This window comes from Nelusetta ayraudi, unplaced genomic scaffold (assembly GCF_046127955.1).
Source record: "Nelusetta ayraudi isolate G7.1 ecotype Tasmania unplaced genomic scaffold, CSIRO-AGI_Nayr_v1 ptg000031l, whole genome shotgun sequence".
NCBI classification, from domain to species: Eukaryota; Metazoa; Chordata; class Actinopteri; order Tetraodontiformes; family Monacanthidae; genus Nelusetta; species Nelusetta ayraudi.
Window position 1 is genome coordinate 1,152,954 of NW_027466081.1, and position 17,020 is coordinate 1,169,973.

The following is a 17,020-nucleotide window of genomic DNA, read 5'->3' on the forward strand; positions in this document are numbered from 1 at the left end:
CTATTTTGCATGGTGAACCGTATGGTGGACCATAATTTCATTGTCTTTCCTTATTCTTTCCCTGATGTACAATGAAAGGGAATCTCTGAAAAGTTGCCTTTAAATTAATCAAAGCCTTGAAATATAAAACGTCTTCAGTCGAGGTGGCGGGGCAAGGGAATACCGACCTGTAAACTGTCCAGGATTATCCGCAGAGACTGGACTTGTCTTCTCACCGCTTTGGAGAAACGCTCATACGTGGCAGCGTCATACTCGCTCATATCAATCTCTCGCAGCCTGAAGGACGAAGCAAAGCACAGACAAAGGGAACATTAATCAATTTGCTCCTGACTTTCAGCAACACTTTTTCTTTTTCTACTTCAACTTTGATGTTTCAGTGGATGGAAACATTTAACCCCATCATAAAGGTTTGTCATGACTGTGAACTAAAGCTAATGAAATGTAAAAAAAATAAAATAAAATAAAGGGAGCATTGAATCATCGGTCTGTTCATATTCATTCACACGCACGCACGCACGCACGCACTCGGCGGTATGGTGAAAACACTGTGAAGATCCTCACTGTACATGTTTCCTCATTCGACATGTCATCCTACTGAAGTACCTGCATGGTGGTGCTGCTGATTAAATGGATAAACTGGGCTTAGGGAAGGACGGCCACCTGTCTGGCTGTATCCGCGGGCTGTTTGCTTGAGAGAAGCGCACACAAAAAGGCATTCCATACTTAGTGTGTGTGCGTAGGGGTGTGTGTGTGTGTGTGTGTGTGTGTGTGTTGACAACAGCCTTGAGAACAGCGTGGTACGCGAGCACCGAAACTCTGAACTGTTGGATATGCGCATTAAAAAGTTTACACTAAAGCACTAAATAAGTTAGCCTGTAAAGTTAACTGTGCGTTTTAGATGTATTCAAAAACTTCATCCGACATCCAAATATCTTTTTTTTTTGGGAGTAGCGTGACCGACCTAAAAAGACTGGGTTCAAATGATGGTGGGGGGCGGTTCGGTCTTTATGTGTCACAACTTGCGACACGCCAGCATCAGGGCGTGCAGTGTGCGTGTGTGTGTGTGTGTGTGTGTGTGTATGTGTGTGTGTGGGTCAGACAAATGCTCTGTGTAGACTGGGTTGGCATCAGCCGTGCAATCAGATACAAGAGTACTGTAGTCAAACACATCTTATCAGTGAATTTGTCTACTGTGGGTCTTCCTGCTGTACAATATCTCCATTAGGGTGAACCAGGTCTTTACCAACACCTGGGGGGCAAGTGTGTAGCTAGTAGTTACATTACATTATTAGTCAACCAAAAGCACTGACGAAGGTGTGGATCTGGACCGTAGACGAAGACATCCGTCCAAACGCTCCCCAGAAGAGTCAGAAGCATAAACTTGTTTTTTTTTCGACGAAATTTAAAAAAAAAAACAACTAAATATGTGAATATCACATGCACGAGAGCACTTTCAGCAAAGTAAAGTGTCTTCTTTCTTCTTATCTTGTGCCTTCCACAGTCATGAGGACCCACCAGCTATGAAGTCTTGGGTGGAGGAGTGAACACATGCAGCGGTTTGGCGTCATTATATGTGAGATTAATTCAAGATTAACTCATTAGAAATGCCCCACAAAAAAAACATGATTTAATCTGGGATTTGATGCCAACTAGGGATGTTAACAATTCATCGATTATCGATTAATTGTCAATGAAGAATTTAATCGATTCAATTCAATTAGTGGCAAATTAATTGAACATTTTTTACACGGGTAGTTAATATCATTATATCTACCCGTGTAGTTACAATTCAGGGAGTAGTGGCAGGAAAGAGCAATTCACCTGTAGATACCGTGACGGTCATAATATACCTAATAAGTTACTTAAAAAAAAAAAAAAGGTGAAATGTGACCCATTAGGAGTCAACTTAAAGTCAGAGGATAAATGTTAAGGGTGTTTTTACTGTTCTCCAACGCAAAACTTGGTCACATTGGACCCTCAACATTATTTAAGGGTTAAATAATGAGTTTGTGTTCCTTACACATTTTTTTATTGTGAAATTTATGTTCTCGGGAAAAATCAAATAATCGTTGATCGATTGATAATCAACTAATGATTAACGAATTAATTGATAATTTGCATCCCTAATCCCAACCCAGAAATTCAATACAATGCGAGGTCTTTTTGAGATTTGCCTTCTGTTGCCTAGCCTATTACTTCGGTATTTACATTTATTTTGTCTTATTATTATTTGATTTATTTCTAATTCATCTTACTTTTTGCTGCACTCTATGCCATAACTAAAATGCCAGATGTGCTAGCTAAACTGACTAAAAATAGGTAATAACGCATTAATAACAGCATCCTCCGGGGTCCCCGTGTACCACTCGGCCCATAGAATCCTTCACGTTTTCCCCAACTCAACGACACCGCAGGCTGCAGCCCCGACTAGCTGCGTGTGTCAGTCAGCGGTATGCGTTCTCATGACTGAACTTCAGCGTTACGCTCATTTTAGTGCAGTTATTTTGGAACAGCACCCGCAGCCTCCTTAAACTATTCCCTCGACTTTACGCCGCAGAATGCCAGCCCACAAAATACTACATAGCAAAAGTTGGCCTCCTCCACGCATTCCTCCTGGCTGTGTGTTTTTGGTACGCGTGACACAAGCATGTGGCTGGGTGCATGTTGTGAACAGGCGTGCGTGCACACACACACACACACACACACACACACACACACACACACACAGAGCGAGGCTGTTTGAGCTGAAAGGTGAAATTTGCGAGATTTCGCACACAAGAAGCCACAAAAGGGCCGGGTGTGACACTCCCAGGCCAGCCAGTGAACTCCCTCAACAAACAGAGGCCTCCGTCCGTAACTAAATTCAAAGCAGGGCTGATAAAAACCTCTCCTGAAATATAGATATTCACAGTTGGACAACAAGAACCTGAAATAGGATCATCCACAATCACCAGAAAATACAAACAAGCAGTGACAATTCCAGAGTTGCAGCACTCAACAAATGAAGACCCGGAGCTCTATCGATTGAAAAGGCAATGGGATCCCAGCAGCATCCAAGAGAGGGCAAATACTGCCGCAAGACAGATACGAACGTGCTTGGTTCACCCGCTGACTTTCAGCTGAGGAGCACGTGGCCGCAAGCGATTCGCCCTTTTATTTATGACTTGAAAGTTTCTTTCTTTTGAAAGAGAGACGTTTATTTTTTTTTCTTCCGCAGAACCTGGCTTCACGTTTCAACTTCAAAAAGGTGAAGTTCAGTGAAATCAAGACCAGGTCACGTGCAAAAGTGGATGTGTGTGTGTGTGTGTGTGTGTGTGTGTGTGTGTGTGTGTGTGTGTGTGTCCAAAGAAATAGGCAGAAAGAGAGCAACAAGAGTGCACGATCATCACGCAGGTGTTTTTCATGTTGTGATTGTATCTTGGCCCGTTTCTGCACGTGTGTGTGTGTGTGGTTGTGTGTGTGTGTGTGTGTGTGTGAGCGCGCGCTTTCGCCCGGGACGAGCGCCAGTGTCAGGCACGGCGAAGGTTTACAGAGCGATCACCGCTGCTTGATTGACGGCCAACTTAATGCTGAGCAAACAAAGTGGGATCGAGTTGACGCGAGGGTGGAAAAAACGGAGCCGACCCCGCAGGTATTTCTGCCGTGCATGTGCTCGCTTGCTGCGAGCGAAGATTGACACCGGTCGCAAAGCAGAATATTAGCGTGTACCTACAAGATTCACCCACCCCCCCCTTCTCCGGGCTCAGTGGAAAAAGGGATGAAGATGCGGGAAGAGAGTTCAGCGAGAAGACGTTTAGGGGGGCTTGACGAGGAGATACTTTGAAAAAAAAAATCAGAGGAAGAGAAGCGGAGGCAGGGAAGAGTCCCGGCGGTGTGAAAGAAGCCAGTGTGTGAAAGGAAGCCCTGTGGAAGCAGGGGGGTGTGACAGCGCAGAGGAGAAGCCCCGAGAGAAGGAGGCTGTTAAAAGAGAGACAGAACAGAGGCGGCCTTCATGGTCGAGCTGGTGAAAGAGGTGCCCTCTCAACCCTCCTCTCTGAAGCAAACAAGTGCGCGCACACACGTGCACACGCACACATACGCACACACAAGAGCAAGAATCAAAGGTCTTTTGCCAGCTACGGAGAGAGAGAGATAGATAGAGATATAGATTTTCGACTTGAGAAGATTAAAAACCAACATGTGATTTCGATTTTTGGTTGCTTTTGTTTTGAACTGAAAGCCACAATCCAAGCTAACGCCTTGTTTTAACCGCCACTCAGGGATAATACAATTATCTCGCAACGCCTGACAACGCCGCGGTTGTAAGGTTAAGTGTGTAATATTTGGAGATTTTGAAGTAGAAACTGCGACATCAAGTGGTCAGATTTTAGATTGCAGCGTTAATTCGCTTACCTTCCCTCTTCCGAGCACGCCAGTGAGCTACGATGGCCTGCGCACCCAAACCTGGATACCTCGTCCACCTCCTTCTTTGTTGGGTTTTTTTCTTTTGAGGACGCGAGCATTCACCCTAATTACGAAAGGCGCTGTCAGGCAGCTGGATTGTCCACACCAGTGTTTATTTTTGTATTGCTGTCTATGGGAAAAATGCTTTTTGTGCCCATGGGATTTTTTTCTCTCGCTGCAGTACCTCGAGTGCCCACTGGCAAAGATTTGGTATCCAGTTCGTATAATACATCCATGCAGATAACTGGGAGCAAGACCCTCGCTACCTTTCAATGTATATTCTTATATATAAATAAGAAACGTTCTAAGGAAAGGAAACCAAAATACTTTTATCGTATGCATGTAATAATATAATTACGGGAAGTACATTCAGCTTTTACCAATATAAAAAGAATAAATCAGGACAAATTTTACACACTGGACCTTTAACCGTCTGCTCTACATAACACAGTGCACACTTTGCACAGTCTAACCCTAACCCTACTTTTTCAAGGAGGAAAAAGACTTCAAATCCAGATGTAGCCTGCTCCGAGGTACTTTTATTCAGCTTTGTCCTGCAGGAGTAAGGGAGGTAAGGGCTTTTGCTTTTTTTTCCTTCCCTGGTTGGGAGGTGAGTTGGAGGACTGCGAACATGCAGTGCCGCTCGATAGCTATGAAAATCGAGGGCCGCCGATCCACGATGAGTGCCAGAACAAACGACAACGTGTCGACGCACGATGCGAGTCCACAGGCGATGTGAGATCAGCTGTCTTTGGCAGATCCCTATCGCTACAAAGATTGGATAAGCCACATCACAATTTTATATACGGGCTCATAAAGTAGCTTGGGAGTGGTGGACATCAAACTCTTTCTCATATGGGGAGTTTCACCAAGTGTGTGAGCCGTCTGTTGGCAGACGTCCGCATTTTGCGCTGTGGGCCCGTGGCACGCAACTGCGCTGTTGTCCATATGTGAACAAACCTGTCTTTGAAGGCTTGCTCGGCCATCTCGCGGGCGGCCCTGCGCACCTCTTCGGGAACGGCGTCCTTCTCAGCCTGGGAAACCTGGTAGACCTTGTGTCCAGCGTCCAAGCGGTAGGGACCCCCCTTTCCACCCAGCCCCGCTGTGTCACGGCCACCTGGAAAGCAACACTGATGGGTCAAACTTTGTGGCAAAATCCAAAAATTATAATTTATTTTTTTTTAACCTGATTTCTGGCACAATAACCTGAATGTTCAACAGCTGAGGTATTGGCCTCCTAAGTTTAACACGAGTGCAACGAACAAAGTGAAGCCTTGAAGAATAATTAGAAAAAAAAAAAAAAAAAAAAAAAGCCAACAAAGGACAATTATCAACTCTAAAATCCCTTTTGGTAATGACGAAGGCGAGCTAAAAATAGATGCTCTGCGAGATCTGATGGTGTTGATTCATCAAAGTGGGAGTGCGGAGGCATCTGCTGACATGCCAGAGGGAACCGCGAGCCTTCATCGAAGAAAAAGGAAAACAAAACGTCGTCCCACAAATGGGCCTCGCTACATGTTAAGACCCATATCAACAAGTCGTCTAGACACCGTACGAGTATTCATTGTGTGCATTGTTCCCAGGACGGCGAAGGAACAGCAGTGACCTGTGCCTCCAGCCCATTGGTTCCCTCCAACGTGGGGATCGTTGTTTGCGTCAATCTTGCCGTGCTTCGGGGCGCTGACGTCCAGGCCGCTGTCCTTCTGGATGGTGATCTGATGAGAGAGGCGCTAGTTAGACACACAGACAAACAACCAGTCACACTGGACACTCACTATGGACAATTAAAAAAAAAAAAAAACACTTTTTAATCCTACCCACCAAACTTGAAGAAATTATATCAATAGTAAGTAAGTCATGGCTGTATTTCATCCATTTTTTCAGTGTTCTAACAGCCATTTCAATAAAGAGCTAAATATCGTTGGGCTTTAAAGACATATTTTAAACTGACATTAAAGCACACGTTTGTTTTTACACATCCCATGATACATTTTTTTTCTCCTCTGAGGTGGGTCACCACAATGGGTGGCTGCTGCCATGCAAGGCGCTGCTGCTGCCAGCCCCCATTGGGAGCAATTTAGGGTTCAGTGTCTGGACCAAGGACACTTCAACATGTGGACCGGTGGAGCCGGGATTTGAACCGCCAACCCGTCGATCACCAATTTGCGGGCCGCTCTCCCAACTGAGCCACAGAAGTATCCATCTGACAGGTCAGCGCCTGGCATATTTAGAGACAAGCAGAATTTTGTGTTGAAGCTACTACAGACTTGAATGTTGGGTAGGTTGAGATGTTCATGTTCATGGTGATGATCTCCACTCCTCTCCCTCCACTGACCAACCGTTCCCACAGAGGGGGAGATCAGAGCCGCCGGCCTCCCTTCTCGCGGCTACGTAAAGCTGCTGAATCAGCACAGCATGCTAAAGATAGTTCGGATTAGTAAGATCCGCGTGATGAGAACACCGGCGGATTACCTCGACGAGGTACTGCTCGGCGTGCAACCGGCCCACACAGCCCGAGAGAACAAACAGTGAGCGCGAAACGGTGGAAGCGATGGGCGCAACCACCTCACATCTGTGTCCACTTTGCTCTTTGAGATGGTGCGCATGCACACCTGCAGCAGATGTGGGTGTGAAAAGGCAGTGAAAAACAGAAACGGTCAGTCACTTTTTCCGCCCGTGTGGAACTGGCCAGACTGGACACTGGACGCACACTTTGAAGACGAGCACACGCAAAAATGAAGGGGATAGGATGACACTGTGATAAAGAAAGAGGACACTGAAGCATGCAAAAGGTGTTGCCTACCAGTGATATTCAAATTCGCCTGACTGCCACAGGCAAATGGACAGACAGATGTACAATGCCATGGGGTTCTAAACTTGTGTTGATCTAACTTCACTGTGCAGCTGCATTAAAATCTATTTCCTATGAGAGGGCTCAGTATCATGTAATTGCGTAAAACTTGAACGTAATTACGTTATCATTTTCACGTTTTAAATGGCACCGTCACGTGTCACTTACATAATTTTCACGTTCATACGAGATAATTTCATGCTATTTCGTGATAGTGAGAGGCTCAGTATCGCATAAAAAGTGAAAAGTTTCATGCTTTTACTTGATAATTTTCACGTTATTTCATGATGACAAATCCAAACTAAACGAGACACTATGGCTCATTTGCACAATATGATTAAACTGTCCATTAAGCTTGTTTTGAGACGAGCTGATCCTGAACTTATGGAGCAGGACATTAAAGTTAGTATGCGTACTTCGAGGGGAATTTCGATACATATGGGCTTGTATCGTAGGAAGGATGAGTCCGGCCCTACTGAGATTGCGTCATTCTTGTTTCGTTAATTTATTTGTTATCATTAAATAACGTAAAAATATTCTAGAAAAAGTGCAATTCTTTTCACGTAATTACATGATTCTGAGCCTTTCACATTCACAAAATAATGTGATAGTTTCACCTAAAAATAATAATATCAAAATCATCACGTAAAAATGTGAAGATTATCACGCAAAAACGTGAAAATTTCATGTTTTTTTTTTTTTTTAATTATTTATATACAGAGCTTCTAATGAGCATTTTACTGAGAAAACAATCAGAGGAGGAAGGAAGAGGAGGAGGATGGCAATCCTGGGCTTTGTCAACAATGGCAGCGGGTAAATAGCATGGCGTGGATGGTGCCAGTGTGGTGGTGTGCAAAACAAAGATGCACAAAAACCAAAAGAGAATCGATGTTTTTGGCTCCGCAGGAAGGAGGAGATAAACAGTGCAGATTGCCCCTGACCCAGTCCTCAACAAGCCTCGGGCGGTTACTAAGTGACTAAAGTGGCAGTAAAAAATCTGACTGGTCTTCTTTGAAAGTGACAGATGGAAGGTTCGCCCTTTAACCTTCCAAGTTCTTTTTTAGAGGACCTCCCCTTTTTACAGAGTTGGGTTTTTTTTTCCACATCCCTGGTGGATTCATGAAATAGACCTACCGCACTTTCTAAGTGTTCAGATTTGGTGTTCTTTGGTTCCCTTCACCACAATTTAAAGGAAAAATGGGTAATTTTGACTAAACATATGGTGTACGACTTCCTTAGCTGTCACCCACAAGGCATTTCCAGCTTGACCGTCTTAATACATGCATCGATTTCAGTACCATTATGGGCAAATTAGTGAGTTTGCTTTTCCATGCACAAGGCTCACGTAAAAAAAAAAAAAAAAAAATTGTGAAAAGTGCTCGAGATACTTGAGAGGCCAGTGTTTCTTGCGTCATCGTGTTTTCTTCGCGTTTGCTGGTGGTTGAGCTCTTCTAAGACAGCCAGTGGAGAGTGTGGCGTGAGCGCTGGAGTTCAAATAACTTGATTTTTTATGACTGTGGGAATCATCATTGTAGCTCTGCCTCCTCAATCAATAAGTTCCCTCCTCTCTCTGTCGCTCCTTTCTTTGCCCAGTGCCTCTCACAGTGGCCCTTGCCTCGTCCTGCACGATTAATAGCCCCATAAATTTCTGATTCTCCGCTTAGACGCCCAAAGTCAGAGTGATTTAGGAGGAGGTTGGGAGGTGTGTGTGTCTGTGTGTGTGTGTGTGTCTGTGTGTTTTATATGAGTTGTACTAGTAGTCAGCAGTTACATGATGCACCTTTACGCATGACACAAAAGTTGTACTTGTGTTATAACAGTGTTATACTGTAGTTATACAGTAGGTAGTAATAAAATAGTCATTATCGTAGCGGCGGGCCATCAGGGCCAGCTAGGCTTTCTCTGCTGGCTTAACCATACTTTAAAAATGACATTTTACCGTAACTATGATAATAAAGTTATTCTCCATAGTCTGTTCTTTTGATATCATATAATAAACACTTGGTCGCATTGCTTCTATTGTCGTAGATTGCGGTAGAGTTTTTATCCAATCTTATTTCAGCCAGGGTCCATGAAATCTGCCTTAGGCCAACACAACCGACATAGCAGGCTCCTGTAAGGCTCGCTAGCTAGCTAGCTGGGCTTACACTGTATTTCACACGCACGTGTCCTGTGATTGGATGAGCCCTGACAACCTCTAAGACTGAACTCAACCCACCGGCCGACTTAAATTTAAGAAGGTGGCTGCCAGATCATCTTCTGGGTGGTCACCACCCTCTGGAGCGCCTTCCTGTCAGCAGCAGAGCAGTTCCAATGCCAGGTGAAGATGGAGATGATGAGCAGGCCCACCACAGCACACCTGTGGGAAGTCCACAACACTGGGGCTGTGTCCAAAACCGCCCCCCTACTCACTATATAGTCATTATATGGGGGCTACACCGTTTTGTAGTGGTGGCCGAATCGAATCCTGAGTGAATGAACATCGGTTTTCACTATATTGTCCACTCAATGTATCCCACAATGCATCGCTAAGTGGTGTGCAACCGATGCTCGTGTAGCCCGATGTATGCGTGCGTAAATGAATGTGTATATCTATTGATTGATTTATTGATTACCACCTGCAATGACGTCATTAGACTACACAGAACTCAGGGAACGAGTGGGTGATTTGACGCAAAGCCTGGGATATTAAGGCCAGCATGCATCAGCCTCGCCTGGGGGTTCCAGCTAGGGCGCTGCTGAGCTGTCATCACATCCTCATCATCACACTGAGGGGCAGCTCACCTGGTTCAACTGCGGTTCTGCAACCAGGAGAGTGCTTGGAGGCTTTAGAGTGGACACAGAATGTGTTTAGGGGCATCTGGGAGAGTTGGATCGGATCCCGTGGACGTGTCAGGTCACTTTCCCTTCCTCTTTGTACTGTACTGTTGCTGTGATTATTTAAATTTCCCCAATAAGAGATTAGTAAAGGAGTTCTGTTCTATTGTTTTCTAAATCGTATCCAATGACGGCTTTCATGCACTCCCACATGCTAGGGCTGCAACGATTCATACATAAATTCGTCGACGCGAAAATTGAAGCGTCAACGCGTCGTGTTGTTGTTGTTGTACATTGCTGAACGACAAATTCACACTGCGGCCGCGACATGCTCATTTTTGTACCTGCAGTGCAGCACTGAGCGCTGAGGGTGGCAGTGTCGCTCGTTGTTTACATCCTGCAGAAAACAGAGAAGAAGAACGGCTTCTTCTCTGAAAAGCCTCGAGAACTCCGTGCCAAAGGAATATTTCATAGAAAATGAAGCACGCACCGCAGAGAGGAGTTCACAAATAACGTTGAGGATAGATATTTCGTAGTTATGTTTTGAACTGCACGCTTATTTGTTACTTAATCATCAGCCTATGAAGCAAGTACATAATAAGTTTTTCTCGCACGTGGGAAAATCATGGAACAAACTTGCTTAGACCAGTCAAAACAATTTGATTAATATTATTATTATTTATTTATTTTTAATGAATATTTGACTTTGCCTATCAAAGCAAGTTTTGTACTGCATGCGGTGTATACCTTCAGCATCAAATTACCAGAACATGCTCCAGTAAAACTAGCAACCTAACGAGTTGCAGGATCACTCTGCTGGTTTGCTCATAGGAGTTGCTGTGCTATTCTTCTGTGTGGGTTCACAGTGTTATTGAGCTGTTTTCAACAGTCAACATTCTTTTGATTTAAAAGACACCCCCCCAACGTAAAAAATAAAAAAGTCAAACATTTCTGCAAACCACAATCAGATTTGGCTGCTTAACAGAGAGAAATCCCAGACTATTTTGCAAGCAAACGCTCTACCGAGAACTGCCGATGCTATATTACGCTGCCCCACTCGCTCGCTGTAACAGAGACCTGCACATTGCAGCCAAACATTTGCTGTCCAGGCAAATGTCCAATGCAAACCCTTCCATTGCGCTGCAATATTTTCTTTTCCTTTGGAATATTTTTGCGATTGAGATACTGGCACGGCGGCAGGAACACTTTACACTTTTCACACTTATCTCAAATACCAAAGTCGGGATTAGAAATAGAAGTGGCCGTTGAAGCAGAAATAGTTTCCAGTCTAAACATCACTGAATGTTCTCAGTTCTCAGCACAACAGCAGCTGCAGTGCAATACTCCAGCGTTGTTGGGATTACTCCATAAAAGTAATCCAACTACTGATTACGCCTTGAAAAGTAATCTAATTACTTATTTAAATACTTTGTTTCATAAGTAATCAATTACTAATTACTTTAGTTAAAAAAGATAAAGTAACAGTTGCTCAGTGCTTTGGAATGAACTTTATATTATAAAGTGGAAATTTTTGCAATTCCAAATATTGCCTCTGTCCTCTTAACATTAATGAATGTTTACTCTCTGAACACAAACTGCACATTTCACAGAACAAACTCACCAGCGCTGGTGGCCTAAATTGTTAATAATAATCTGCAAAATTGTTTTAATGGTTGTTTTTGTCAATTTGTGAATAAAAATACATTTTCAGCTTGCAAAATATTTCAGAAAAGTAACGGAATCGTCACTCGATAAAGTGATTATGGTATAATTACCAGTTTTTTACATTACTCCATTATTTGAAAAGTAGTTTAATTACAGTAGTGGATTACTTAGTAATAGATTACTCGCCAACACTGTTCACCTCCAGTGAAATCTGCATTAAACCAAAAACCTACACAAAACACAAATGACTACAGTTTTTGTGACATGTGACTTTGAGAGACGCACTGAGGACCAGTGTCTCGTCCTGCCGAATGCTGAGCTCAGCCGCACACTAGCATGTGTGTTGGTAAACAAGCATGCCTGTACATGAGTGTTTGCACATGTGCAAGAGTGTCTGCAGTCGGAGTTTTCATTTCATGCCCCAGTTTTAAAAAAACAAATTCCTCTTTCATCCAGACAAGGGTATTTTTTTTTTTTTTTTTTTTTCAAGGATGCTTTTCTGAACTTGTTGTGAGCGCAAGCACGATTTGAACCCATCTTTATGGGAAAAAAAATGATCAAAATCAAGTGCGAAAGGAGCGTGCCTGCACTTCACTGCCTTATCGTTGCGGAAAGAAATAAGCAAACAGTAGACACAGCAATAAGGAGATAAATGCGCACAGTCTGACTTTGCGAGACAGATAAGGCAGTTTTCCCTATCTATGCGGAGATAAATTCATTTTTTATCAAACCTGACACAAATACCATTGCACAAATAACCTGTGGACAAGGCACAACATCTAGCTGTACAAACTGTGTCTGTGAAAGTGAGTAAGAACTAAAACGTAATTATATGTTACGGAATTACCCGTGTCCTTGGTGTGTGCAATGTAGGAAAAAAAAAACACACGGGCTCCTCACGTTAACCGTGAACCTGCTTTTTTCCAAAATGCTCTTGGCACAGTAAAGGAACATGCAAGTGATTGTGAATGAAACCGAGGAGAAAATACCGCAAACGGAGACAAGTGCAAGTAGGGAAAGTCAGTCAGTCGAAAAGAACGCAAGGGCAAATGAAGTTATAAAGTAAAACAACACCAAAAGTTAAACATTTGTGTAAAATCCGTATCAGGAAGCTGAACATCACCGCGGGTTTCAGGATCTATAAGCAGTCACTGTTAGAATGGGTGACTAATTCTCACTTTACTGAGTGACCCAGGTCATCAAAGACTTTCAAAAGATAAAGATAACTAACGATCGATGAATCAAAGTCATCATAAACATGCACACTTACACCATTACTTTACGCAGTTGCTCGGAAAAGTGCGCACGCCTCAATGTTTTCTACACCGTTGACAACGTCAACACCTCCAGAATGCACCAGATTAACCTTCAACATGACTCCATCCTAATTCTAAAGCTTGCCATATATTCTATTTGATGGTCTTGGCAAATCTTTCATTCAAAAACGCTGTTCACGTGGGTCGTGGCGGATGCCAAGAGTAATATCTGTGCGCTGTGTTCCAACAGGTGAGGTCACGGGGAGGTGTCTTGTGTAAACTTGTTGCGGCGGCGCTAGCACGTTGGCGAAAGGTACACAGAGGACCTCTTCAGCTAAATACAGAAGTATTAGTATTCCAGTGTGTGACGGCCAATCTCGAGTCTGACCTTCAGTGGAGCCACTGTGCCTCATCAAAGGCGAGGAATGTAGGCCACAGGTCCATATGTTTGTTATATATTATGCTTTGTAGGTGCTGGTGTTGCTCTGTAGGAAGACCGCATTTTGTGTGTAGACAGCCCGCATGTGAAAATAATAAGGCGATTAACCAAACAATACATTTTTTTTTTAATCGCGATTAATCGTAGAATCTTCATAGTTAACTGCAATTAATCGCAGCTTGAATTGCATGTGTAAAGTTCTGTTATTTGGCAGTTTTAATCCCATAAAGTAAAGCATTTCTTACCAGAAGTCGGCCAGAGGAGCTGACTACGGGTTAGTAAAAGGGACAAAAAGGCTTCCGAAGTGCCGTAGCCAGCCCACTCTGTTGCTCTCTTTCGTGTGTGTTTGTTTGTTTTCATCTCTCTACGGGAAAAAAAAACGCACAGAAATATGATCACATTTGTCAATCATGTTTCTTTGAGTGACTTCTCAAGTTTGGAATTGCGATTTAAAAGAAATGCGTGGATTGCATTTAACTAATGGCGATTAACGCGTTAATGCTGGCAGGCCTAGGAAACCATTGTACTTTCCCTGTATAAAAAAAAATTAAATAACACTGAATTTACTCATTTGCATTCTTTCCTGAAGAATTGCTTCCTCAATCGTGATAAGAGCACAAACTAATGATGGCGCCTCGCGCACAGCCTCTGTTAACTGACTTGGAAAGGCTTCTTTTTCTCGCCGTCCGCATAGTTCAGAATTGCAAATGACGCGTCCGTCCGTCCGTCCGTCCGTCCGTCCGTCCGTCCGAGGGCTGCTACTTGTGGGCAGCTCCACAAAGATCTCTCTGTACCAGGGTCTGACAGTTCAGGCTCCTTGTAAAGGTCAAACCCGATTGCATCATCAGCACAACGGCTTTCCATTCACACGCACACCCCGTTTTTGGGTAAGGAGGGGTGGGGGCGGGGGGGTGAGGGGGGGTGGATCACATTTTGCGCACGAACGCAACTTGTTTGGCGCAGGAGGAATTTTTCCCAGCGTCCGGTGCATCTGCCAGCGACAAGCAAGCGTGTCTGCAATCACTGACTTCTTCTCCATTCAGCAGGGCTCTACTTCAGCGGCAGCCACAAGCCAATCAAGCTCCTTGGCAAACTATGGCCCATATACGCTTTTTAATCTGGCCCACCAAATTTAAAGAAATTATATTAATCATAATTAAGTCATATAACAGCAGTATTTCGTCCATTTTTGTCAGTGTTTTAAGAGTCATTTTCAATAAAGAGCTAAATGCCTTTAAAGACAAATTTTGTTGTAACGATTTGTTCAGTCTCAATTGATATTAAAGCACATGTTCTCTACATATCCCATGATATACTGTATTTTTTCCTACTACGAGGTGGGTGACCAACACACTCCTTCTATCTGCGCCTACTGCGGCCACCTCTGTCACATTTCAGAACCCATAGTGGCCCACCAGCACCCCAACCTCTGCTGCTGCTTCCTCTCTAGCGCCACATCATTTTTAAAGCAGTACTCCCCCCCGGTGGCTTTAAAATGAACTGCAGACTGAGAATACTAAAAAAAAAAAAGTCTGTGGAAATTTTTAAGATTTTAAAACAGACATCACCTCGATCGCCTCTTTTTACCATCTGTTTTTCATACAAACTGAAGTTCCTCAGTTTTGAAGTTCCAAATTAAATTTCCCACAATACCTGCACAGGTCTGCCATCTTCTGTGCCAATCATGTTCCGCCACTCCATCAGGGATCGCTGCAGGGTGTCCGAACCCGTCTCCCAGAGTCGCACGTATCCACCCGTGTCCACAGTGACCACGCCGCCAGAGCCAAGAGGGGCTATGACCACATCTGACTCGGACACTTTGGTCAACCAGTTGGTGTAAGGGGACACCGACATAGGCCTGCATATGAAAAAAAAAAGTAAAAAGTAAATTTCCTTATTTCTAATTAGCAAATTAGCATACAATTCAAACAAAAACATTGTGCGTTGAGGCATTTCATTGTTGAAAGTGGTTTGTAATCACCTTGGGATGGGAATATACTTGAGTTTTTTGGAGGTGAGGTCGGTCACCTCTAGGTAGGCTGCCGTCAGTGGGGGTGTGACATCTGAGAGAGAAGCGAGACAATCGATGGGTATTAAGACTGAAGAGAAAACACATTTTTATTTGATGACTGCATCCTTTGTGAACTCTGACCTTTAGGGTAGACCTCTTTGAGGGGCACTTTGTTCGGTGGAAGGGCCCTCACCACCTGGCCAGCGGAGAGCAGCTCAACGCAGTTGTGGCGCTTGGGGACGTTGGAGCGTACGCCACCTCTCAGGAAGGAGTAAGCGCCGCCGTCACCGCTCTTCATCTCGGAAAGGTCGCCGGGCCTCGTGAAACTGTACACCTCGTTGGCCGACTGGAGGAATACAGATAAAATGGCAAGGGAAATATTGAGAGCGGGTCTGGGAAGTAAGGCTGCAGTAGTCGCCGTCATCAGTTCGGCTCTGACACCCAAACCTCGATCAGACATGAAGCTCTCATTTTTGGTCAACATCAATTCTACATTTCTTTTGTTTTGGTTCTGCACAGAACAGGTATTGCATCAGGGCCGCTAAACCCTTGCAGCTTTGAATTATGACAACCCTCAACCAACTTTTCTTAGGCATTATATACACTACCAGTCAAAAGTTTGAACACATACTTCTGACTTAATGGGTTTTTCTTTCATTTTCATGGGTCTTTACATTGTAGATTGTCACTCAAGGCATCAAAACCATGAATGAACACATACGGAATATGTATTGAACCAAAAAAGTGTGAAATAACTCAGTTTGATATTTTAGATGATCCTACAATAGCCATCCTTCATATAAATATATATAACATAACATATTAGGTATTCAACATTTTTTTTTTCTTTTTGCCACATCAATCCTCATATCTTGGTCATATATTTGATGCCTTCAGTATGAATTTACAGTGTAGAAAGTAGTAAAGATAAAGAAGAAACAGGTGGGTCTAAACTTTTGACTGGTGGTATACATATATGTATGCATACATACATACAAATAAAGGATTATTTCACTATTTTATGTAACTATATAATTGTACTGCTTTTTAGACGCTACTTCGATTAGATTCCTTTCCTGTCATTGCATTCAGGATACAACAAAACTGTGTCAAATACTGACTCATTCCTCAAGAAATAGGATCGAACACTAATAATAATAATAATAATAATAATAATACATCAAATTTATATAGCGTTTTTTAGGACACTCCAAGACATTTTACATTAACAAGGAAAAGAAAGAAAATACATAAATAAATGTTAGATAAATAAATAAATAAATGATTAGATTGATAAATAAATACATGGATAAATGCATTAAGCAAAGGCCAGTTTGAATGACACTTTGAACTGTGAGTTTCACTCGCTCCTTTCAAGTACTCACCACCAGGTCGGGAAAGCCAACAATGATCCTGGCATAGGAGCCGGTGTCTGCCATGATACGGTTGGGTGAGACAATCTTCTGGTCGAGGGCGACGCTGAGGTTCTCGTTCGGTAGCTGCTCGGATGACAGCATCTGGGGTGCCAGCACGTCACC

The 17,020-nt window shown here is 43.4% G+C and overlaps 1 protein-coding gene across 1 annotated transcript in view; it reads right to left on the reverse strand.

The window, feature by feature from the left end:
- The window catches only part of vwa8 (von Willebrand factor A domain containing 8), a 62,496-nt gene that overhangs the window by 8,510 nt on the left and 36,966 nt on the right, over positions 1 to 17,020 (reverse strand). Inside the window, exons 34-40 of the mRNA XM_076030777.1 lie at positions 16,868 to 17,019; positions 15,624 to 15,828; positions 15,453 to 15,534; positions 15,125 to 15,329; positions 6,050 to 6,158; positions 5,404 to 5,560; positions 168 to 276 (exon numbers count right to left, since the gene is read on the reverse strand). Coding sequence (XP_075886892.1) covers positions 168 to 276; positions 5,404 to 5,560; positions 6,050 to 6,158; positions 15,125 to 15,329; positions 15,453 to 15,534; positions 15,624 to 15,828; positions 16,868 to 17,019 — 1,019 coding nt within the window. The remainder of the gene's footprint in view (positions 1 to 167; positions 277 to 5,403; positions 5,561 to 6,049; positions 6,159 to 15,124; positions 15,330 to 15,452; positions 15,535 to 15,623; positions 15,829 to 16,867; position 17,020) is intronic.